Source organism: Cebus imitator, unplaced genomic scaffold (assembly GCF_001604975.1).
Source record: "Cebus imitator isolate Cc_AM_T3 unplaced genomic scaffold, Cebus_imitator-1.0 Scaffold226, whole genome shotgun sequence".
Taxonomy (NCBI): Eukaryota; Metazoa; Chordata; class Mammalia; order Primates; family Cebidae; genus Cebus; species Cebus imitator.
This window is the reverse complement of record NW_016107541.1, coordinates 3,152,591-3,176,347: the sequence shown is the minus strand read 5'-3', so window position 1 is coordinate 3,176,347 and position 23,757 is coordinate 3,152,591. Positions and strand designations below refer to the sequence as shown.

The 23,757-nt window shown below is 48.2% G+C and overlaps 2 protein-coding genes across 2 annotated transcripts in view; one reads left to right on the top strand and one right to left on the bottom strand.

The window, feature by feature from the left end:
* LOC108281408 (death associated protein) overlaps positions 1-7,704 on the top strand; it is a 76,453-nt gene extending 68,749 nt beyond the window's left edge. The window contains exons 3-4 of the mRNA XM_017496949.1: positions 4,614-4,656; positions 5,799-7,704. Of these exons, the coding sequence (XP_017352438.1) occupies positions 4,614-4,656; positions 5,799-5,912 (157 nt within the window). The 3' untranslated portion in view covers positions 5,913-7,704. The remainder of the gene's footprint in view (positions 1-4,613; positions 4,657-5,798) is intronic.
* A 588-nt stretch (positions 7,705-8,292) lies between these two features.
* Positions 8,293-23,757, bottom strand: part of ANKRD33B (ankyrin repeat domain 33B) — a 107,366-nt gene continuing 91,901 nt past the window's right edge. The window contains exons 5-6 of the transcript XR_005195229.1: positions 23,621-23,628; positions 8,293-8,305 (exon numbers count right to left, since the gene is read on the bottom strand). The gene's annotated coding sequence lies outside the window, so the exon portion shown is untranslated. The remainder of the gene's footprint in view (positions 8,306-23,620; positions 23,629-23,757) is intronic.

The following is a 23,757-nucleotide window of genomic DNA, read 5'->3' as shown; positions in this document are numbered from 1 at the left end:
ATTGGGGTGGTGGTTGCTGAAGATTGGAATGGCTGTGGCAGTTTCTTAAAATAATGACAACAGACCAGGTGTGGTGGCTTATGCCTGCAATCCCAGCACCTCGGGAGGTCAAGGCAGGTGGATCACTTGAGGCCAGGAGGTCAAGACCAGCCTGGCAAACAAGGCGAAACCCCATCTCTACTAAAAATACAAAAATTAGCCAGGCGTGATGGTGTGTGTCTGTAATCCCAGCTACCCTGGAGGCTAAGGCATGAGAATTGCTTGAACCTGAGAGGTGGAGTTTGCAGTGAGCAGAGATTATACCACTGCACTCCAGCTTGGGCAACAGAGTGAGAGCCTCTCTCTCAAAAAAAAAAAAAAAAGACAACTATGAAGTTTGCCACATAGATCAACTCTTCCTTTCAGGAACGATTTCTCTGCAGTATATGATGCTTCTTGATAGAGTTTACCCATGGTAGAACTTCTTTCAAAAATGGAGTCAATCATCTCAAACCCTGCCACTGCTTTATCAACTAAGTTTATGTAATATTCTATATCCTTTGTTGTTATTTCAACAGTGTTTACAGCATCTTCACCAGGTGTAGATTCCAGCTCAAGAAACTACTTTCTTTGCTTATCCTTGAGAATCAATTCCTCATCCCTAAGGAATTTGATCACGAGATTGCAGCCATTCGGTTCTGTCTTCAGGCTCCACTTCTAATCCTAGTTCTCTTGCTACTTTCACATCTGCAGTTACTTCCTCCAGTGAAGTCTTGAACCCCTTCAAAATCACCCATGAGGGTTGGAATCAGCTTCTTCCAAACTCCTGTTAATATTGATACGTTGACCTCCTGCCATGAATCTTGAACGTCCTTAGTGGTATCTATAATGGTGAATTCTTTCCAGAAGGTTTTTGCCCAAATCCACCCAGTGGAATTACTTATTTTGTAAATTCTAATACTGGAAAGTCTAAATTGCTCCTCGATCCATGGGTTGCAGAATGAGTGTTGTCTTAACAGATATGAAAACAACGTTAATCTCCTTGTATACTTGGTGTTGGGTGACCAGGAGCCTTATAAATGAGCAGTAATATTTTGAAAGCAATCTTCTTTTTCTGAGCAGTAGGTCTCAACAGTGGGCTTAAAATAATCAGTAAACTTTGCTGTAAATTAATGTATAGTCATCCAGCCTCTGTCATTTCATTTATAGAGCACAGATGGAGTAGATGTTACATAATTCCTAAGGGCCCTAGGATGTTTGGAATGGCAAATGAGCATTGGCTTCAAATTAAAGTCATCAGCTGCATTAGTCCCTAATAAGAGTCAGCCTGACCTTGGAGGCTTTGAAACCAGTCATTGACTTCTCCTCTCTAACTGTGAAAATCCTGGATGACATCTTTTTCCAGTAAAAGGCTGTTTTGCCAACATTGAAAATCTGTTGCTTAGTGTAGCCACTAACCTAGATCTTGATCTTAGCTAGATCTTCTGGAGAACTTGCTGTAGCTTCTCCATCAACAGTTGCTGCTTCGCCTTGCACTTCTACGTTCTGGAGATGGCTTCTTTCCTTAAACCTTATGAACCAACCTCTGCTAGTTTCCAGCTTTTCTTCTGCAGCCTCCTCACCTCTCTTAGCCCTCATAAAACTAAAGAGAGTTAGGTCCTTGCTGTTGATTAGACTTTGGCTTAAGGGAATGTTGTGGCTTGTTTGGTCTTCTATCAGACCACTCAGAGTTTCTCCATATTAACCATAATGCTCTTTTACTTACTTGTCACTCACTCCAGTGCTCACTGGAGTAGAATTTTTAATTTCTTCCAAGAACTCTTCCTCTGCATTCACAACTTGGCTGTTTGGTGCAAGAAGCCAGCCTGAGCTTCCGACATGTCTTCCTCATCAAACTTAGTCATTTCTAGCTTTTGATTGAAAGTGAGAGACATGCGACTCTTCTTTCATTTAAACACTTATAGGCCATTGTAGAGTTGCTGATTGCCCTAATTTCAATATTGCTGTGCCTCAGGGAATAGGGAGACCTGAAGAGAAGGTGAGAGACAGGGAATGGCTGGTCAGTAGAACTGTCAGAACACATATAACAACTAATGATTAAGTTTAGCATCTTATATGGGCACGCCTCATGGTGCCCCAAAACAATTACAGTAGCAGCATCAAAGATCAGTGACTTCGCATCACCATAACAGATATAATAATAATGAAGATGGGTGTCCATAGACTTGCATATACACAGTTGCCACAAGCCTTCAATTCCTAAAGAAACACGCTACCTGTGAAATGCAATAGAGCAGATGCCATAAAACAAGGTGTGTGTGTGTGTGTGTAGAGGGGAGGATATTTATCTATATGTGCATATAATTATTCAAGCTTCCTCAGCCACCTTTTAGGACTTCCTTCTGTGGGGGAGCTAATTCCCTTCATTATGCATCTGTTCTTAATAGATTGACTCTCTGTGGGTGACATTTTTATCAGGCTTCTGGAGTAGGGGGATCTCCTGTAGTTCTGCCTTTCAGAGCCTCGACATAGGTTACGATGTAAACCACTGTGTGCTCCTGATACGGAAAGACGACTGTGCTTTGTTGGAAGATGATACTATGTGATTTGTTACCAGAGTGGAGCCATCCCTGCTTCAGGCTGTTCCTAGATGTTTAAAAGAACATTCCAAAGGACTTTAAGAAACTTTGTGCTACCATTTCTGTATTCCTTTCCAAATCTTTTGTAAAATGTTAGAATTCAGACCACACTTTCCAAGCTTTGGAGGCAAACCCCTTGGCCGTGAATCCCTGGAGGTTCTCACCTGTGGGTGGTGTCAGGCATCACAACAGGATGTGCTTTAAGAATCCAAATGAATTCAGTTAAACCACATGGGGCAGGGGCTTAAACTTGAGTTGAATTTACTCATCTCTGGCCAGCTATTAATCCTATAGCTAAATCATATATGTAAAGGAAGGGGAAAAAATCCAACCTGACTAACCACACAACAAACACTAACTAAAACCCAGGTAACGTGTGGTGCATCTCTGTGCATCTCTGTGCTGCTTAGTAAAACTTGAAGTTTCTTAATCTCGTGAAGTGACAGAAATTACCTGGGGGAATTTCAGGTGTTTCTGGTAAACTCTTTGGGGAAGTAAATAGTCAGCAAACTTCCTGAATGCTGGGAGTTTTGCCTGCAGCAAAGCAAAGCTAAGACAAGTGGATTTCTTAAAAAGACCACCAGCAGCAGAGGAGAAGCCAAGCTAGGAAGAGGCAGGCTGGGGAGCCCAGGGGATAAATTCCACCCCGTCTGCCCAGCAGGCCTGGCCTTAAGCAAAACTGAGCCAAGAGGGAGATGCTTCCTCTCCACCCACCTCCGTGAGTGTCCCCACTGGGCTGACCTTGTTCACTCCTGCTCTTGGGTGTCCGTACCTCTCGGTGGAGGCATTTTGGAAGTAAACACACCTTGTTCACCACCTCAAACTGTGTCCTGATGTTTTTAAATTATGGCACATGTAGCTATCAAAAATAAATGTGCTGAAGAGTATATAAGAACATGGAGAGATGCTTTCCATACTCTTAGTTCAAAAGGCAGATGACCATTTTTGTAAGAAAAAAATTAATAAGAAGACAAGCACATACATCTATGCATAGAAGGAAAGCCTGGAGGGAGAGCCCCATGTTAGCAACTCGTGTTTGCAGGTGGTAGACCTGCCAGCGATTTTCGCACTGAGCTGTATTGCTTTGGTTCTATGTGCATTTCCTCAATTCTCCAGTGTGGATGAGCTCAGTGTGAGTTAACATGTCAAGAAGTGACAGGTTTCCCAAGGACCTTATATTTGTAATGCTTGAGGATTGATGGAGCCAGGAGGTTTGTGTTGGCTCCGGAATCTCCCCTGTGAGGATGCTGGAAGGGGAAGCCCAGGGTTGACGAGGCAGTGAGAGCGTCTCCAACTCCACACCATGTACAGCTACTTCTGCCCTGCTTCAGGGAAGCGCCTGTTTCACAATCTCATTAAATCAAAATAGTCGGGCTTGCCCATAGTTAAAATGTGTTCATTTAACCAACAAACAAAAATAGGCTGGGTACGGTGGCTCGTGCCTGTAATCCTAGCACGTTGGGAGGCCAAGGTGGAAGGATGGCTTGAGCCAAGAGTTTGAGACTAGCCTGAGCAACACAGCAAGACCCTGTCTCTACAAAAATTAAAAAATTAGCCAGGTATGGTGATGCATGCCTGTTGTCTCAGCTACTTGGGAGACGGAGGCAGAAGGATCACTTGAGTCCGGGAGGTAGAGGCTGCTGTGAGATAAGATTGTGCCACTGAACTCCAGCCTGTGACAGAGACCCTGTCTTTTAACACACACACACACACACACACACACACACACACACACACACACACTCTGCTTGTAGGCAATTCACTTGCAGTTGACTGTAGCCTCTTTCTCGTACTTGGGGCCGAACTAACCTCAGGAGAAGGAAGCTCCTGAGCCCAGTAGTGTGGTCATTGCAACAAATAACACAGAGGAAGAGCTTCACCCCCACCCCGCCTCCACGCCCGCAAGCCTGGCTCATCCACGTGCACATTGTCTTCCACAGTGTCTCCTTTCGTAGGCTGTTTTGTGAAATCTGCTTTTCCCTTCTTGTTTTCCAGTCCCCCTAAACCAACTGTGTTCATCTCTGGGGTCATTGCCCGGGTAAGTCTTGGGGTGTCTGGAGTGGGCTTGAGGCCTTTGCATGGCAGCATGGGGTCTCTGGGTTCCTTCTGCTTTTGTTAAACTCTACCTAGAGTAACCCAGCAGCACTGCTCCTCTCATCTGTGGCCATGGCCCTCTTCATTGCCATATTTCCCCGAAGGGTGCTCTTGCAGACCCCAGGCCGGACTCATGGCTTGGGTCACATCCCTTACCTTTCCAGAGCTGCCCTCTGGTGAGACCCAAAGATGTGACTTGAGTGCAGACCTGCCACCAGTGAGCCCCACAGTATTGCTGTCCACAGGGCCACTGCTCTCAGGATGTTCACTGAGATGATGAACTTATCAGAGGATGCCTGAAGAAAGTGCCAGTGTTGGGGACAGCCCACTGGTGGTGGAGCTGTAACCATAGCCAGCCAACCTGCCAGCCAGAGAAGTATGGCTCCAGCCTGCCCATGCGGGGCCCACCCTGGTCACACCCACGTTGGCACAGAAGCCCATTGGTCCCTCTGGAAAATAGCGGGTCCCTCCTGAGACTGGGCAGGCAGAAACTGGCTGTGTCTCACAGCCGCCCTGTGCATTTCCTTCCCGGCCAGTGCCCCAGGCCTGGACATCCGAATTTAAGATCCTGGATTTGGTTCTGTCCTTCTCCCAATTCAAATAGTTTCAAGTACAGATCTAGCAGAAGAAAGCCCCCAGAACCCAAGTCAGTTCTAAGAGAGGTGCGTGTTTCTGTGTTTCATGGCATGGGACAGAGCCAGTGAGTGTTCTTGCTGCCCTGCCGGTATGTGGGACTCAGTGCCAGCTGCCATTCCCTGGTTCTGATGGCAGAGGACCCCCACCACCCCAGGAGACAGGCTTCTACCTTTACTCATTCACAGTCCCTACCCATCCTGCAAGGACGCTGGTGGGCACTGGCCTGGGGCTTCCTCATGCACAAAACCCATGCTCCCTGCAGGGTTGCTGGTGGGCGCTGGCCTGGAGCTTCTTCACCCATGAACCCCATGCTTCCTGCGGGGACGCTGGCCTGGGCCTTCCTCATGCACGAACCCTGTGCTTCCTGCGGGGATGCTGGCCTGGGCCCTCCTCATGCATGAACCCCATGCTTCCTGTTGATCAGCCTGTGCTTTCCGTGTATCTTGACAGGGTGACAAAGACTTCCCCCCGGCGGCTGCACAGGTGGCTCACCAGAAGCCGCATGCCTCCATGGACAAGCATCCTTCCCCGAGAACCCAGCACATCCAGCAGCCACGCAAGTGAGCCTGGACCCCACCAGCCTCCCCCGCGGCCCCAGCTCTGCTGCACCTGGCATTTTCCCGACAGAGAGAACCAGCACTTTCTCCCAAATCCCACTCTGCTGGGAAATCTAAGGCAAAATGAGGTGCTCTGTCCTTTGCCTTATATTTCCATATTTGAAGCTAGAGACGGCTCCAGCCCAAACCTTGTTTACGGGGAGTCTGGTTGGATGTCATTTGAGGATTATTGTGCCCCCAGAGGTGCCATTAGCAGAACTTGCCAAGATCTGAGGAAAACTGTAGCTTTAGTTCTATTTCAGCAGTCACCTGACAGCCCTGTCTGTGGTCTTCAAAACAAGAAGGCACAAATTTGAGAGGATCAGATTAAGGTTAAGAGAAAAGCTCATACATTGCATGGTTTTTAGTATTAGGGCAATAAAATCTCAACACCTACAGGTGAGGAAGAAATAAGGGAATTCGTCTGGGTGGCCCGTCAGGCCCTTAGAGGCAGGGAACAACAACACCGAATTTCTCTCCCTTGAGATGGGGGATCCTGTGCAGGCTGATGAGGCACACACTAGAAAAGCCAAAAGCATACGTCTTAGAGATAGCCCCTCAATTCCAGAAGGCAGCATGCCAAAAAATGAGGCTGGAGGCAGGTGGCTCCGAGGGAGGCCTTCTGGAATGGGGTCTCAGCGTGGCAGGCCCAGCATCGCCTCAGGCCAGACGGGCTCCACCAGGAGTTGAAGCAAGGCTGGCCTTTCAGGAATCACCTCCTGAGCCACTTCAGAGTTCTGGAAGTGCCCACAGCCCAGGGTCGAAGAATAGACTTCTAGCTCATTCTGGAACACGTGAGCCAGAGAGTCAGAAGCTTGGAAAGACTAGTTAAAAAACCTGCCCTTTGTCTCCCTAGGGACATGGAATACCACATTCCATTTGTGCTAGAAAAACCTATTCACTGGTGAGTCTAACTGCCCCAAATGCCTCCCGCCCGTGTGCACAGCTGCCTGGCCCACCGTCACTTGGGCACGTCAGGTGGTCCTCCGATTTTTAGACGAATTTCCTGTCTAGAGGTGTCCTAGTCTGCTCACTGGCTGGTAGCATAGCATCTCCGAAAGGCAAGAGGGCTCACTTAGACAAAACTCCAGTGCTTGTAGAGGGCCCGACTGTCCTGCTCACCCTCAGCGGATCTGCTGCAGGTCAGCAACTGTGCCGTGAGCCGTGGGCCATGGCCAACCAGCAGCCTTTCTGGTACCATTCTCCAGTTCACGTCTGCCAGCTGGTGAGGGCAGAGGCAGACCTGGTCAGACCCAGCGGCCCCTCCTCCGTGAGGGAGCATGCCATGGCCTCACACTTGAAAGGCAGTGTTTGGTTTCCCATTTCATCTTCTTAAGGGAAGCCGGTGCATACACTTCAAGGCCCTGTTGCCACCTATTTCCTCATCAGTTGGCATATACTGAGGGTGGCTTTTAGAGACCCAGGCTTGGTTGGCAGCACTGCTGTGGAACACCCCAGCAGGCCTTTTGGAGCCAGCACCCAGGAGGGATGCCACACTCCCACAGCACCAGGTCAGCCCCTGCAGACCCCTGCCCCTGCCGCTGCAGAAATCCAGAAGCGTCCTTAGTGCTTCTCAGGGTTCAGCGGAAGGGAGGGCTGTTCTTTCCAGAGGTGCGTTTCTTTATGTACTGTTAGCTGGATCTGGCATGCATCTGTGGGCTTTAGATCATTACATCCAAATTATTTGCCTAAATGAGCTTATCAATTGTTAACTTGAAGAATATTAATTGTTTCTAATAAAGCTCCTGCATTTCTCTCCAGCTTTGTTCTTATAGATCAGAGATTCCCTTTTACATTTTACCAGGGTTGTCAGATGGTTTCAATAGAAATACAAACACGCGTACATGATGGATATTATCGAAACTTATTTTCAGACACAAAAGTCAAACTCTTGGACACCTGCTTACTCGAGTCTAATTATCTAGTTAAAATGTCATAAAATGGAAAAGTTTAATACCATTGATTAAAACGCATTACCTGGACCCAGCAGCTGGCCTGTGCCAGGCAGGCCCTTTGGGAACAGATGTAAGAGAGAATGATTAATAGTAAGCCCAGGGGTGACAGTGAACAGCCTCTGATGTACAAGATGTTTGCCGTAATCAGAAGGTCTCCTGTAACCCTGATGAGAAAATAATCACAACTGTTACCCGGGCGGTCCAGAATCAAGTTGGAATTTGAATGGGAGGGGCCCGAGGTTTTCTCAGCCAGGGCCTTATTCGTCAGGGAGCGCCAGGCCAAGCTTGGGTGTGGCTGGAGCCTACACCGCCAACAACCCTGGCCTGGCCTAGTGTTGCCCCTGAAGCTGCTGCTCGTATTCCTGCCTCCTGTCTCCCACGCTAAGCTGAGGACAGGAACCAGGCCCTTACTCGTTTTCTATCATTGAGCAGAGAGTCCATTCTCTGATACGTGGCGGTGGCCAGAAATGCCAAATATCCAACAAGCATGGAACAGAGCCACCCCCAGGCTCTCCACATCATTCTCAACATCACTGTCCTGTGCCAGTTTTCCATGGCTGCCTTAACAAAGTCACAAATTAAGCCACAAACTGGGTGGCTTCATACAGCTGGAATGTATTGTCTGGCAGTTCTGGGGAGGTTTGAAATCGTATTGGCCCAACCACGCTCCCTCCGCAGGCTCAGTGGGAGGGTCCTTCCTGGCCTCTCCCAGCTCCTGGCGGCTGTGGCCATCCTTGGTGTTCCTTGGCTTGTGGGCAGCCAAGTCACTCTGGTCTCTGACTCTGCTGTCACATGGCCATCCCTGTCTGTGCATCTGTGTCCAACTCTCCCTCGTTTTCTGAGGACACCAGCCATTATATGAGGGTCCACCTATTCCAATATGACTCGTCTTCACAGCTACCTCTGCAGAGACTGTTTCCAAATAAGATCACATTCACAGGCACTGGGATTTAGGACTTCAACGTATCTTTTGGGGGAACATTGTTCACCCAAGAACATCAACCGTGTGCTGAAAAGCCAGAAACCTCACTCCCAGCTCACATCATTTGAAGAACAGCTCATTTAGTACATCGCTTTTCTGCAAACACTTTGCTGGGAGCATCCTTCACCTGCTGCAGGTTTCATGACTCAGCATCTCTGGCCACGCAGCAGCCCAAGCCTGGCTGCAGCAAGTACAGAGAGAAGACTGGAAGCAGAGACCTGAAGGGCCGGGGTCCCCGGCTGCGGAGGCTGTCTGCCCTGGGTCCACTGACTGAGGGGCCGCTAGCAGTCACATGTGTCCTCGGCCCAGAGAGTCACAGTGTTGCCACTGTGCTCCATGGATGGTGGCTGTACCACTTCACAGGAGGAACGACTGAAGTTCAGGGTCCAGTGCAAAGCCACTTTTAGCAAGGAAGATAGATGGCCAGTAACCACAACAAAAGATGCTCAGTGTCTGTAGTCACCAGGGAGCTGCAGGTCAAAGCCACAATGAAATACCACTTCACCAAGTTGGCTAGAAGCACAGTCAGTGACACAAGGGTGTTGACAGGGATGCAGAGAAATTGGAACTCGTGCAGTGCTGTTGGGAGTGTATGGTGCAGCTGCTTGGGAAAACAGTTGGGTGTTCCTCAAACAATTAAACATAGGGTTATCATATGACCCAACAATCCACTCCTAGGTATATACACCCAAGAAAATTGAAATATGTCCGTGCAAAAACTTGTAAACAAATGATACGGCAGCATTATTCACAATAGCCAAAAGGAAGAAACAACACAGAAGTTCATCCACTGGAGAATGGATGAACAAAATGTAGAGCCACAGTGGAGTACTATTCAGCCAGAAAAAGGAATGAAGGACTGATACACACTACAACATGGATGAACTTTGAAAACATGATGCTAAGTGAAAGAAGCCAGTCACCAAAGATCACATTATGATGCCATTCATAGGAGATGTCCAGAACAGAGAAATCTAGAGAGACACTGCTTGCTTAGGGCTGGCGGGGGCAGGGGGTACAAAGGCGATGGCCAAAGGACACAGAGTCTCTTGTTGAAGTGATGAAAGATTCTAAAATCAACCGTGTGAGTGCTTGCACATACCCACGAACATGCTTTTTAAAAGCCATTGAATGGTACACTTTAGATGAATTGTGTGGTATGGGAAATATATCTCAATGAAGATGTTTCCTTTAAAAGTCACTGTTAGCAAATGGCAGAGCTGAGGCTTGAATCCAGGTCATTATGATCCCACAGCACATCACGCCTCACCCCACCATGGTCTTGGGACTAAATAACAGAAAACACAGACTGTGGTTTGATGTGAAGTGCAGGGGGGCCAGTGGGGGCAAGAGCATGCTGCGGTTTCAAGGCTGGATGGCCAGGAAGTTGGCGAAGGTGTTAAGAAAAGCCAGCATGAATGGAGGAGGAATTACTGTGGGAATCAAGAAACTACTGCAGGCAGAGTCCAGTGCGCCCACATGGCCTCCAAGCAGAGCTGCTGTGCAGGGCTTTGACAAGGTGAGACTGAAGCTTGGAGGGATGCCAGGGCTGGAGAGCCATCTGGGATCCATCTGCATGGAGCTGCTGATAGAGGCCAGGAGTCGGTGACGCAGAGGCCGTGGAGACGTGACCCTTGGGAAACACACCAAAGGTGTGAGTGCAGAGGTGCCGGGTGAGGGAGGGTTGGAGAGGCTCACCGGCACACGCGAGGTCATGAGTGCCGGGGAGCTCTGGCAGATGGGACACAGGGAGCGGCAGGCAGGTGCCTGGATTCCGTCACCCCAAGGCCCTAAAGCAGGGGCCTCTGGTGCCTGGATTCCGTCACCCTGAGGCCCTAAAGCAGGGGCCTCTGGTAAGTGGAGAGATGGAAGCCAGATTGTACAAAATTGGGAATAGAAACGATTGCCTAGAACAGGAAGCTTAGGTAAGACCCTCACTGGGAGGGGAAGGTAGGTTTGAAGAAGAAAGGTTGTTTTTAGCCAGAGCTAAAGGCAGGCTTGAACATGCTTGTGGGGAAAGGCCCCGGAGTGACTGAAGGCATGAGAAAGGAACAGCTGCACAATGTTCATGGACACCAGAGGTTCTGGGTGGCAGGGAGGGTGAGTTCATAAGCCAGAGCAGGAAGGTCACCCTTGAAGGGTGGTGAGAGGGACAGAAGTCAGTGTGGATGCGGGAAAGTCACACTGAGGTTGGGAAGAGCACAGCAGAGAGCGCCCACTGCAGATGCCTAGTCAGCCTTCTCAGCAAACCCGTGAGAAATTGTCTGCAGAGTAGGGCTCTGTGAAGATCGGGATACCGGAGGCGTGAGGCCACTCACAGATGATTCGAAAGGCTGCTGAGCCCGGAAAGACTGAGCTGAGACAGAGGGGCGTGGATCTGTAGTGCAACTGATGCATCCAGTGTTAGGACTTTCTCTAGCCATGACCAGGGGAGCTTGGAAGAGGAAGAGGCTGCCTGCAGTGAAGCATGGGGATCAGCATTGGAGCCAGAGCACGGCCATGGTCGGGAGGACCAAGAGTGCTTCTCACAGTGCCCAGAATCACCAAGCCCAGGCCCAGCCCAGGGGACGGGGATGGCTGACTCACACCAGGTGCCCCTGTGCCAGGCATGCGTTACTGTGCTGAGCCATGGACGTGCACCACCTACCCCAGGAGGTGGGTCTCCATATCATCATACCCGTTTACAAGATGAGGAAACTGAGGCTTGGAAGACTTGGGACTTGAACACAGGCAGTGTCACTGTAAAGGCTCAATTATCAAACAAACCTTATCACCCGCCAGCCCAGAAGGGACAGATACCGTGGAGAGGGCAGCTCGGGGGTCTAAGGTAGGCAAGAGAGACTGACAGAGAAACTCAAGGGAGCTAGTCAGGATGGCAAGGAGCCATTTGAGGAAAGTGAAGGAACTGAGAAGGCCTGGAAGGGTCAGTGTGGAGCTGAGACCCCAGGGACTATGAACCCGGTGCTGAACTCCTCCGGGAAGCAGCGCATCCGGGGGTGATTAGATGATAGTTGTCAGGACCAGGAAAGGGTGAGCTTAAGCAGAAAGCACAAAACATGGAGAAAGGAGACTTGTGAGGAGGACAAATGCCGACTTAAAACCCCCACGGGGAGCGAGAAACTCTGCTTAGCTGCTGCCCCTGGATTAGGGACGACAGTTGGGGGACAAGCTGTCCTCTGCTGTGCAGAGCCGGGAAGACAGGGCCTTGAGCACCTAGTGCTAGGAGCTGAAGGACAGGCTTGAGGAAGGGCGAGCGGGGATGGCACTGCACTGGGGCAAGCCCAGGCTCTGGAGTCACCCCTGCCCAGGCTCAAACCTCAGCCCTACTGGAACGAGAGACTCCTCTCTCTGGACCCCAGTCTCCACCTGCCCGATGGAGCCTCCGCATTCTCAGAATTTTGTGAGCATGGAAAGAAGTTACAAAGGCTAACCTCCTGGTTAATACAGACGCCCAGTAAATGAGAGGCGTGACTGGGATCACGAGAACAAGGGTCCCAGCAGAGACAAAGGGTGCTAGAGAGGTACAGAGTTTTGCAGTTGGCACGAAGAAAAGATTCCAGAAAGGGATGGTTGGATCAATGACAATCAAGATTGTGTTCAGGAGCAATGAGGAGGTGGAGAGAAGCCAGGCCCCAGGTGAGGGTTGGCGGGGCCAGGAAGGGCCGGAAGGTCCTGGGTTCTAAGGGCCCTCCAAGGGCCACCTGTGAGGTCAGCGGCGTGTATGTGCCTCTGGCTCCCACATGCCGCCCACCGCAGTCTGGGCTCACCTGGCCCCAGCACAAGCCTCTTGAATGTTTTCACTGAGAAATTCCTTCATAACGTTTACAAGTGTTATTGGAATGATCCAAGGCAGGAGGGGTTCTCAAAAGGAGCATCCAGTGCCCCTGACTCATTCAGCTGCTGCCCATGGACCACAAGCCCTGAGCTCTCCCTACCATCACCGAGAAGCAAGCAGCCCCTCCCCACACCGACAGTGTGCCTCTGGGACATCCCTGTTGCCCTGCCCTGACCCAGAGGCAGGTCTCTGGGGCCACTCCCTCTCTCAACAGGCCCCTCGTGGAGGGAGAGAATCCCTGGGACTTTTCCTTCCTGGGTCCAGGGAGGAAAGAGAACAGGGACCCTATTCAAATGTGTTCTGGAGTTCTGCTGACTCAACACCATTTCAAGAACCTCCTTCACTCCAGTTCCTCAAACTAGAACCAGCCACTGATGGAGCTAGTGCCAGGACCTCAGAACCCAGAAGCTGAGGCAGAGCTCAGGTTCAGGTGCTGCCTGCCACTTACTAGGTATGGGCACCAGGTGAACCCCCGTGCGTGTATCAGGAAGTGAAGCTACAGTGTGCGACATGCCCAGGCTTGGACAGGAAGCTGGCCAAGGAGATTGTGGAATGACCACCAGCCAAGCAGAGGGCACCGCCAGGCCTGGATGAGCGCCACGCAGGCAGCCTGAGAAACGGCAGGGATTGGGGGCGAGAGAGCAGAGCCCCGGGGAGATACGGCCAGATGCAGCGAGTTTGTAATTCACTGGTTATTGTAGAGGCGCCTGCCTCTGCCTCAGCAGCCCGTGCTGTTCCACTGTTCTGCAGCTTTTCTTGTCTTCACAGCTGCTGTGCTGGTTAAATGCTTCTTTTTACAAACCCAAAAGTAAACTTTTTCCCCAAGACTTGGCATCCTGCTGGCCTCTGCAGTATAAAAGCAAAAACAAAACAAAAAACGCATTTCATAACCCTCCTAGGAGGCGCCTGCAGCCATATGTGCCTGAAGAACGGGGAGGGAGGGAGTGGGTGGTGGTGGCGAATCATGAGGCTTTGAGAGATCCTCATCACAGTTATATTAGCCACATCCTCCAGAGAAATAGAACCAATAGGGTGTGCGTGTGTGTGTGTGTGTGTGTGTGTGCGCGCGCGTGCGCACACATGCACATGTTTATCCGTGCATACACACACACATATAGGAAGAGACTTATTTTAAGGAATTGGCTCATGAGATTATCGAGCCTGGCAAATCCGATATCTGCAGGGACGGCAGCATGCTGGAGACCCAGGAAGAACTGATGCTGTTCAAGTCCGATGGCATCTGCTGGCAGAGCTCCCTCTTGCCCGGGGAAGGTCAGTCTTCTCTTCTACTCAGACCTTCAACTGTTTGGATGTGGCCCACCCGCATTATGGAGGACAATCTGCTTGACTCAAAAAGTCCCCAGATTTAAATGCTAATCTCATCCCAAAACACCTACGGAAACATTGAGAATCATGCTTAGCCACGTATCTGGGCATCATGACCCAGGAGAGTTGACACATAAAATTAGCCAATGTAAGTGTTCACTGCGCCTGATTTTTCTCTGGGTCTTTAGAGAGTCTTGGATGTGTTTTTACTTTGACCTGTCTGCACATCTTCACAACCTTCTGTCTAGCATTCACCTTGCTCTTCCAGACACAGTTCCTGAAATTCAATTAAGGGCATTCGTGACAAGAGAAAATTATTTTCCCTCATCCTCCCCTTTAATCCTAAATATTATTATAAATCCAACTGCCATGCTTTCAAAAAAACCTAATTTGTCAACTGGAAAAGCCTCAGCATGGTCTGCTGTAATGAACTAATATAATCTGGAGGATTTGGAACTCTACCCAGAAGGCTGGAATGAGCTTTTGATTACATTTCAGCTTCGCCATTCTGCACTACCAAGGGGTCACTTAAAAGAAAGACTCCAACATTTTGTAGCATAAGGACTCAGTTTCCTGTGCAAATCACCAGACACCCACTTGTGTTATTCTTTAAATAGGGACGTATTGAGAACAAGGAATGTGTTTAGAGGACTGATAATGATCCTCATTATTTCTAGGGCAATGATTTTCACCTGGGGGTGATGTTGCCCCCTCCCCAGGACATTTGACAGTGTCTGGAGGTTGCTCGTGGCTGGAGGCCAGAGATGCCGCCAAAAGTCTATAATAATGCAGTTAAATAATCAAAAGCAAATGTCCTTCAACCTGGAATCCTGAAAAAAACAAAAAACAAACGAGAAAAACGATGCATTTCAGTGATGACAGCACGTTTCGTGGAGGCAGCAAAAGTAGCTCAGGCTTCTTTGTGTTTTCCACTTCCTGGAGCAGAAAATAGTAAATTGCTGTGATGCAGATTTGCTCCTGGACGCAATGGAAAATTTTAGATAAAGCAAATCTTTGCCTTCAGGGAGAGCCTTCAGTGACTCTACAGCATAATGGTTGTTCTCACTCACTGATACAAGAGGAGCCAAGATCAGTGTCCTCAGTGGCTTCCAGGCACACTCACCTGGGGCAGGAAGGTCACACTGAGCCATTCACACTGGCTTTTGGCTCGGCTATTTAAATATTCTCAAAAAGAGGTCTAGAAACCTCTTTGCAAACAATTGCCGCCTGCCTTCCCAAAGGAACCCTGTGTACCTCAAGCTGATTAACCTCCCAGTTATCAGTGTGCATGGCAAAGGGATGAAGAGCTGAGAGGGAAATGCGCGTCTCCACAGAAGAGCAGCACGAAAAGAAACTCGTGTAGGTAACGATCTTCAGGGCAGGGACTCTGGCCTTGTCCTGCGTCCCTGTCTGCTGTCGCTACCTATCACAGCCCCTCAGCAAGTCCCTGTTGCTGCCACAGAAGGAGTGAAGGCTGCATGTGAGCTCTAGGATAAAGTGGTCGTTTCTTACCCCTGGCACTTACCCAAACCTTCAAATTAGCTGGATGATGGACTAGGAATGCTGGCACCCACCATTTCCGTCAGACTCTGAAAATGTTCAATTAGTTGGTTCCACTTTTAGCTGCAACATGTGCAACTAGATTACGTCACACGTATATAAAAGACAAATTTCAGAGCAGTGGATGAAACAAAACTTTTCAAAAGATGAGAGCTTTATCACAAAATTCCCTACCTTCTATATAGCAATGAGGCCTCCATCCTCACCCAAAGGGACCAGTGACTAACACAGGAAACCCACATCCTGAGACTTGCCCCATCACAGACGAGGCTGTGCCTAAGAAGACAGACTGGAGTACAAAGCAGCTCCAAACAAAACAGCCGCAGCCAGAATTAATACCTGCATAAAAACAACATCGACGAAACAGCGTTTGAGGTCATTATCAATCACGTTTCCGTCATGCATACTAAGGAAATCATCTCGAATTTATTTGTAATGTCACATCACATATATTTAACAGCCCTAAGATGATGCTAAGGACTTCATATATTTATTGTTTAGTTTCACAGCTAAAGGATTTTTCCTGCCTTAATACTATTTTTTTTACCTAATAATTATTCAGCTATCTTCATAGATGCTCTTAGCATAGCAAAAGGATCCCAAAGAAAGTTATCCTAGGAAACAATAACAAAAGCAAAAGAGTTTTTACTTTTCAGATGCAACACTATTGCAGTGTCTAAGAAAGAGCATTAGATTACTAAACCAGCATTTTCTTCAAGGACAGGTTAATAACCTGAACATAATAAGACAATGACAAATGGGCATTTATTAATTAATGCTTTGTTTAAACCATATAAATTTAGTCAGAGTTATTTCTTTCATTAATCACAAAAGTGTTGAAGTAGACAGATTTCCCACTAAAGGAGATTTTGTTCCTAAATCACCATCATCAAGATCTGCAACACCATCATCACCACCATCACCAGCACCATCATCACCATCATCTCCATCATTGTCATCACCATTACCATAATTACCATCATCACCATTACAATTACCATCATCTCCACCATCATAACCATCATCATCACCATTACCACAATTAGCATCATCTCCACCATCATCACCATCATCATCACCATTACCACAATTACCATCATCTCCACCATCATCGCCATCATCATCACCATTACTATAATTACCATCATCATCACCACCATCACCAGCACCATCATCACCATCGTCGCCATCATTGTCATTACCATTACCGTAATTACCGTCATCTCCACCATTACAATTACCATCATCTCCACCACCATCATCACCATTACTGTAATTACCATCATCACCACCATCATTGCCATCACCATTACCACAATTACCATCATCTCCACCACCATCACCATCATGATCACCATTACCACAACTAACCATCATCACCACCAACATCACCAGCACCATCATCACCATCATTGCCATCATTGTCATAACCATTGCTATAATTACCATCATCATCACCATTACCACAATTACCATCATCTCCACCATCATCGCCATCATGATCACCATTACCGTAATTACCATCATGATCATCATTACCATTATCATCATCATCACTGTCACCATCGTTACCACCGTCATCACCATTATTGCTGTTATCACCATCGTTACCACCACCATCATTTGTCAACACCATCAGCACCACCACCATCATGATCATAACCATCACCACCATCCCTATCACCACTATCCTCCTCCTCCTCCTCCTCCTCCTCCTCTTCCTCACATTTATTGAACACTTACTATGTGCTAGATCCAACAAACCTACCTGGTAGACATTTTCATCATTGCTATTTTACAGATAAGTAAACCAAGACTTAGTGTGGTAAAATAACTTACTTAAATCACATAGCTAGTAGGTGGCAAAGCTAAGATCAATATGACAGCGATGATTTCTACCACCAACTTTTATTTTTTTTTTTTTAGAGACAGGGTCTCGCTATGTTGCCCAAGTGGGAGTGTAGTGGCTATTCACAGGTGTAATCCCATTACTGATCGGCACTGGAGTTTTCACCTGCTCCGTTTCCGACCTGGACTGGTTCAGGACCGCTCCTTAGGCAACTTGGTGGTCCCCTGCTCCCGGGAGGTCACTATATTGATGCTGAACTTAGTGCGGACACCCGATCGGCATAGCGCACTACAGCCCAGAACTCCTGGGCTCAAGCGATCCTCCCACCTCAGCCTCCCAAGTAGCTGGGACTACAGGCACGCACCACTGCGCCCGGCTCTACCACCAACTTTTAAAGAACAGGAAGCTCCACTGTCATTTTCACACATTTGATTGATTGAACCATCAATCATTCAGGTGAAAGTAGGACCCCAAGAGTTAGAGAACAGCCAGGTCCTCCAATTGTCAACCATCTAGGTCAATGATTGGGGCCTCACAGGTGTCTAAGTCCTGTTCCCAGGATGGTAACACTTTAAGTCTGAAACCCATTCCTCTTGAAGAGCTGTCATCATTGTCAGTGATAACAGTGTCAGTGACAGAGGGCCATATCATGAAAAGGAGGAAATCCTTAAAGACCAGACTTCAGTCCTACTTTCACTGTGCGGAAATCCAACTCTACGCCCTAGACCCTGTCTCTCAGCACCAAATAGGACCGCCTATGCTCACATTGCAGGGGTTGGTCTTCAGGGGGCCTGAAACCGGACTGTAAGCCAAAGTCCTGTGGGGCGAGCAGGTCTAGAATGGTGAAGAGCTCCAAAAATTAGACAGAGAGGAGGATGGGAATTCCTCCTTCTTGCCCCCCAGGAGACGTTTCAGGGAAGAGAACACAGTTAAGAAACTTTCTAGGTTTTGCTGCCAGGTTGCTGCTTCCCGGTGTCTATCTCTCCCCGCTTCTTTGGCCTGGAGCCTGTTACATACATGCCAGCAGTCGGCCCAGTTCTACTGCTGCATTTTCCAACCTGGCAGGTAAGTGCGGCTCCGGACTGAGTTCTGGTGAAAAGGCTATATAAGAGGATGGTGTCTTAAAGGGAGCTGACTCATCCAGAAGATTTGCCCGTTCCCCCACAACACACACACTTCTACCTGCCTGGAAAACAGGTGCGATGGCTTGTCCTCTAGCAGCTACTTTGGATCATGAGGCAATGAGGGAATGCCAGCTCCTTCGAAGGATGACTGAACAGAAGGAGCCTGGGTCCCTGATGACCCTGGGTCCATGGGTCCATGATTGCCCCAGTCTGACTCTCTGGACTTTGCTTATGGAGACACAAACCCTTAAGTATTTAAGCCACTATTTTCTTGGTTGTAACAGAAAAGTTCAGAGTACAGATTTTGGAGCTGAACGCCCTGGGTTATATGTCAGTACCTTCACTCACTAGCACTAAGACGTTGGATTAGGCATTGGACATTAAGATGGGTCAGTGTGCATGGCAAAGGGATGAAAAGCTGAGACGGAAACATGCGTCTCCACAGAAGAGCAGCATGAAAAGAAACTCATGCAGGTAAAGATCTCCTTCAGGGCAGGGACTTTGGTCTTGTCCTGTGTCCCTGTCTGCTAGCATAATCCCTACCTGTCACAGCCCCTCAACAAATCCATTTCTATCACAGAAAGGGTGAAGGCTAGATGTGAATGGAGACTAGATGTCCAATTCACTCACATTGGACATAGGTTACTTGAATTCTCTGTATCTGTTTCCCCGTCTGTAAAAGGAGCATGAAAGGGTCTCTATGTTGTGGCGTTGTTATGTGCCTGGCATGTAGCATGTGTAGTAGGCTCTTTTATATGTATAGGCCATGATCACGATGATGATGACGATGACAGTGACAATGATGGTTACTGGGTTTTCTGTTATATGCAGGTAAACCTAAGCTGGTACATGTGTTCACAATGGCCAAGCCAGAGCGGGTTTTCTCCTGAACAAAGGAAGAGACATTACTCCTCAATACCTTTCAGTAGCTCCGCTGGGAAGCCATGAGCTCAGAAGCACAGAGGCCGGCCAGGCATGGTGGCTCGTGCCTGTAATCCCAGCACTTTGGGAGGCCAAGGTGGGAGGATCAGTTGAACACAGATGTTCAAGACCAGCCTGAGAAACGTGGTGAAATGCCAACTATACATAAAATACGTAAACTAGCCAGGCATGGCGGCACACACCTGTAGTCCCAGCTACCCGGGAAGCTGAGATGGGAGATGGCTTGAGCCTGGGAAGTTGAGACTGCAGTGAGCCAAGATCCCACCACTGCACCCAGCCTGAGTGACAGAGCCAGACCCTGTCTCCAGAAAAATAGAGCAGAGACCACTTTCAAGACAGAGCACACTGGTGCAACAGAAAATAACCCACTTAGCCACCCACTGGTTCAGTTGTGCTAAGTCAGCATTCAACTTGCGGACAATAAAAAAGGCTCTTCAAGGATGCGTGGGGAAAAGGAGGGAGGAAAACAGAGACTGAAGCTCCAGCCTGAGGCCCCAGAGGGAGTGCGGGTGAGAGGTCAGGGCCCCCAACGGGGTGCAGGGGCATTGGGGTGCTCAGGGCGGACACCAGGGCAGGCCGTCTTTGCAGGACACAGACCGGCATCTTCAGCCCAGGCTGGAGGGGCTTCCCCAAGGCCCCCCTTGTTCTGGGAGCAAGGACACTCCGCCGCCTTTTTTAGTACAGAGCACCTGACCCCTCCTGTCTCCCTTGGCCCAGCTTCTCATCTAGGCTGTGGCCATTAATAAGGCTTCTTTCTTAAATAAGAGCAAATTAAAAGGGGAAGAATTTCCTTGCAGCCAACTGATTTCTTGATTTTTTTTTTTTTTTTTTTTTTTGAGAGTTTCGTTCGTGTTGCCTAGGCTGGAGTATAATGGCACGATCTCAGCTCACTGCAAACTCTGCCTCCCAGGTTCAAGTGATTCTCCTTCCTCAGCCTCTCGAGTGCTGTGATTACAGGCATGCGCCACCACGCCCTGCTAATTTTGTATTGTTAGTAGAGACGAGGTTTCTCCATGTTGGTCAGGCTGGTCTCCTGACCTCAGGTGATCTGCCTGCCTGGGCCTCCCAGAGCACTGGGATTACAGGTGTGAGCCACCGCGTGTGAGCCACCGCGCTCGGCCCATTTTCTTGTTTTTTAAATAGTGCTTTTGGAATATCAAGGTGCTTTTGAGTTGATGTATTTTAATTATTTTTAGCCAAAGAACTTATTAACCTTTTGCTACGTTTCAGTTGGTTTTTTAAGGGAGAGCAGTAAAGGGCTTGGGCAGGCAATATGAGCCAGTGTTGGGGGTGCTAACCCTGCCCGGGGCTGTCACCCCTTCTCCATGCCTGCCCAGGCCACCCTGCTGGGGGAACAGTGACCCTTCAGGATGGGGAAGCCCCTGGCTGGCAAGCTGACAATTTCTGCGTGAGCAATTTGCACATCAAAGTTGTCAGCAGACTGCAAGCTTCCCGGCCATCTTTCATGTCCCTGGATGGAAACCAGCCTGGTCATCAGCAAAGAACATGGCAGGCACGACCTGCTGGGAGCAAAGACCACGCGAAGCGCCTTGGTGAAGGAGAAGCATAAGGGGCTGCGTGCAAAATCCTCAGCAGAGGTTCTCCACCACTCAGCCCAGTGCAGGCAGGCACAGCCCGGAGGCCGCTGGACTGGGCAAGCTCCCGGGAAGGTGCTCCCGTCTTCCATGAGAGGGAATGTCCAGCATCTCCAGTCAGGAAGATGAATGAGACAAGACCACCCTTCTCCCAGCCCTCCCCAGCCCCACTTCCCTTTTCCCACCCCAGTTCTCGGGATTTCTTGTGGTCCTGCCTTGTGTGTTACCTTCCTTTTCAATGTTTCACCCAGCATACACGCATCATTTGCTCTTTCACAAATGAGCACAAATAATCTCCAATAACAATCTTGCTCTAGGACAAAGTTTCATATAAAATTTTATTCCCTACTTAGACCCTTAATAATCACACAGGATTATAATATTTAATGATTTAGACTTCAGATTTCCTATGTTCAGAATGGAGCTTCCCAAATAAACAGGGGCTGGTTATTTTCAGTCTCATCAAATATAACCTAAACGAGTTGTGTATACATGTACATGTCTTTCAGCTAAAAGGGAAAAACAAAGTACCTATAAGTCATTAGAAGAAAACATAGAAGAAAAAGATTGTTCATTTGGGGTTGGAAAGGCCTTCTTAAAAAAAAACAACACAGAATGCAAATATCAAAAAAAAAAAAAAAAANAAAAAAAAAAAAAAAGAAAAGTTTGATAGATTTGGCTAAGTCATAATTTAAATCTTCTGCACCACAGAAGATACCTTAATAAGTGATGAAACAAGAGGAACTGCACGCCACATGAATGAAATATGATCCCAAATACGTATCAACCTCCACGAAAAGTGACACCAAAACGTGAAACAAAAACGGAGAGTCGGGGTGCGGTGGCTCACACCTGTGATCCCAGCGCTTTGGGAGACAAGGCAGGTGGATCGACTGAGGTCAGGAGCTTGAGACAAACCTGGCCAACGTGACAAAACCCCCATCTCTACTAAAACTACACAGATTAGCCCTGTAATCCCAACTACTCTGGAGGCTGAGGCAGGAGAATCACTTGAACCTGGGAGGCGGAGGTTGAAGTAAGCCAAGATCGCGCCCCTGCACTCCAGCCTGAGTGGCAGAGCGAGACTGTTTAAAAAAAAATTTTAAATAAAATAATAAAATTCACTGTCGGACGCGGTGGCTCAAGCCTGTAATCCCAGCACTTTGGGAGGCCGAGGCGGGTGGATCACGAGGTCAAGAGATCGAGACCATCCTGGTCAACATGGTGAAACCCCATCTCTACTAAAAATGCAAAAAATTAGCTGGGCATGGTGGCACGTGCCTGTAATCCCAGCTACTCAGGAGGCTGAGGCAGAAGAACTGCCTGAACCCAGGAGGCAGAGGCTGCGGTGAGCCGAGGTCGCGCCATTGCACTCCAGCCTGGGTAACAAGAGTGAAACTCTGTCTCAATAAATAAATAAATAAATAAATAAAATTCCAACCCCCCACTGCCATCCTTAGGAAAAAACAAACAAATGAGACATGGATATAAATAAGAAATGTATAAAAACAGGAAATTAAAATGGTTGAAAAACGTGAAAAGATGCTCAGTCTCAAAACAACTGGGAAAATGAAAATTAAAACGAGATACAATTCTCTATGGGGAAGGGCCTCTCTCGCCCCCTGCTGGTGGTTGGGCACACCGCAGAACTTTGAAAAGGGCGCCATGGCAGTGACTACAGCAGTAAAACGCACATTCTCTTAAATCCGGCAGATCTCATTTCCGCAGTCCTATATTAAAAGACATCCATCTGTGTATACAATTCGGTAGGTACAAGGATCTTCATTACTAGCAAATCGTAAAAACTGGGACCATCTGAATAGTTAGTCCATGAAAAAATGGTTAAATGAACCATGGTGCACTTCTGCTGAGGAATACTACACAGCAATGAAAAAGAACAAAGCGGGAGCCAACAGCTCTCCCCAAAACACAGTGAGTGAGTGAATGGGACCCTATGTCCCATGGGGTCCTGTTTGCACAGCATAGAGGGAAGAACACATTAAAAAGATATTTCTAGGCTGGGCGTAGTGGCTTATGCCTATAATCCCAGCACTTTGGGAGGCCAAGGCAGGTGAATCACCTGAGGTCGGGAGTTTGAGATCAGCCTGACCAACATGGAGAGACCCTGTCTCTACTGAAACATATAAAATCAGCCGAGTGTGGTGGCACATGCCTATAATCCCAGCTATTCAGGAGGCTGAAGCAGGAGTATCACTTGAACCAAGGAGGTGGAGGTTGCAGTGAACCAAGATAGTGCCATTGCACTCCAGCTTGGGCAACAAAAGTAAACCTCTGTCTCAAAAAAAAAAATAGATATTTCTAGAAGGATGTACAAGTAGCTGGTCTGAGGGACTGTCCTCGGGGAAGGTAAAGTCACTTTTCATCTGAGAGCTTTGTACAATGTTTAAATTTTTTCTCCCATACTTGTGTATTACTTTTATAGCTGTCAAAAGAAAATAAAACTAGTATTTAAATTATTTAAAAAGCTCTCTAGGGACATATTTTAACTAAAGAAACTGACAGACCACCTGTACAAGGCACCGTTTAGGTAAAAGAACACATAGAAACGGAACTATATTCTTGTTTTTACGTGTGTACGTAAATTCATGGCAACACTCCTGCCATGAAGGATGCCCACCTGCCAA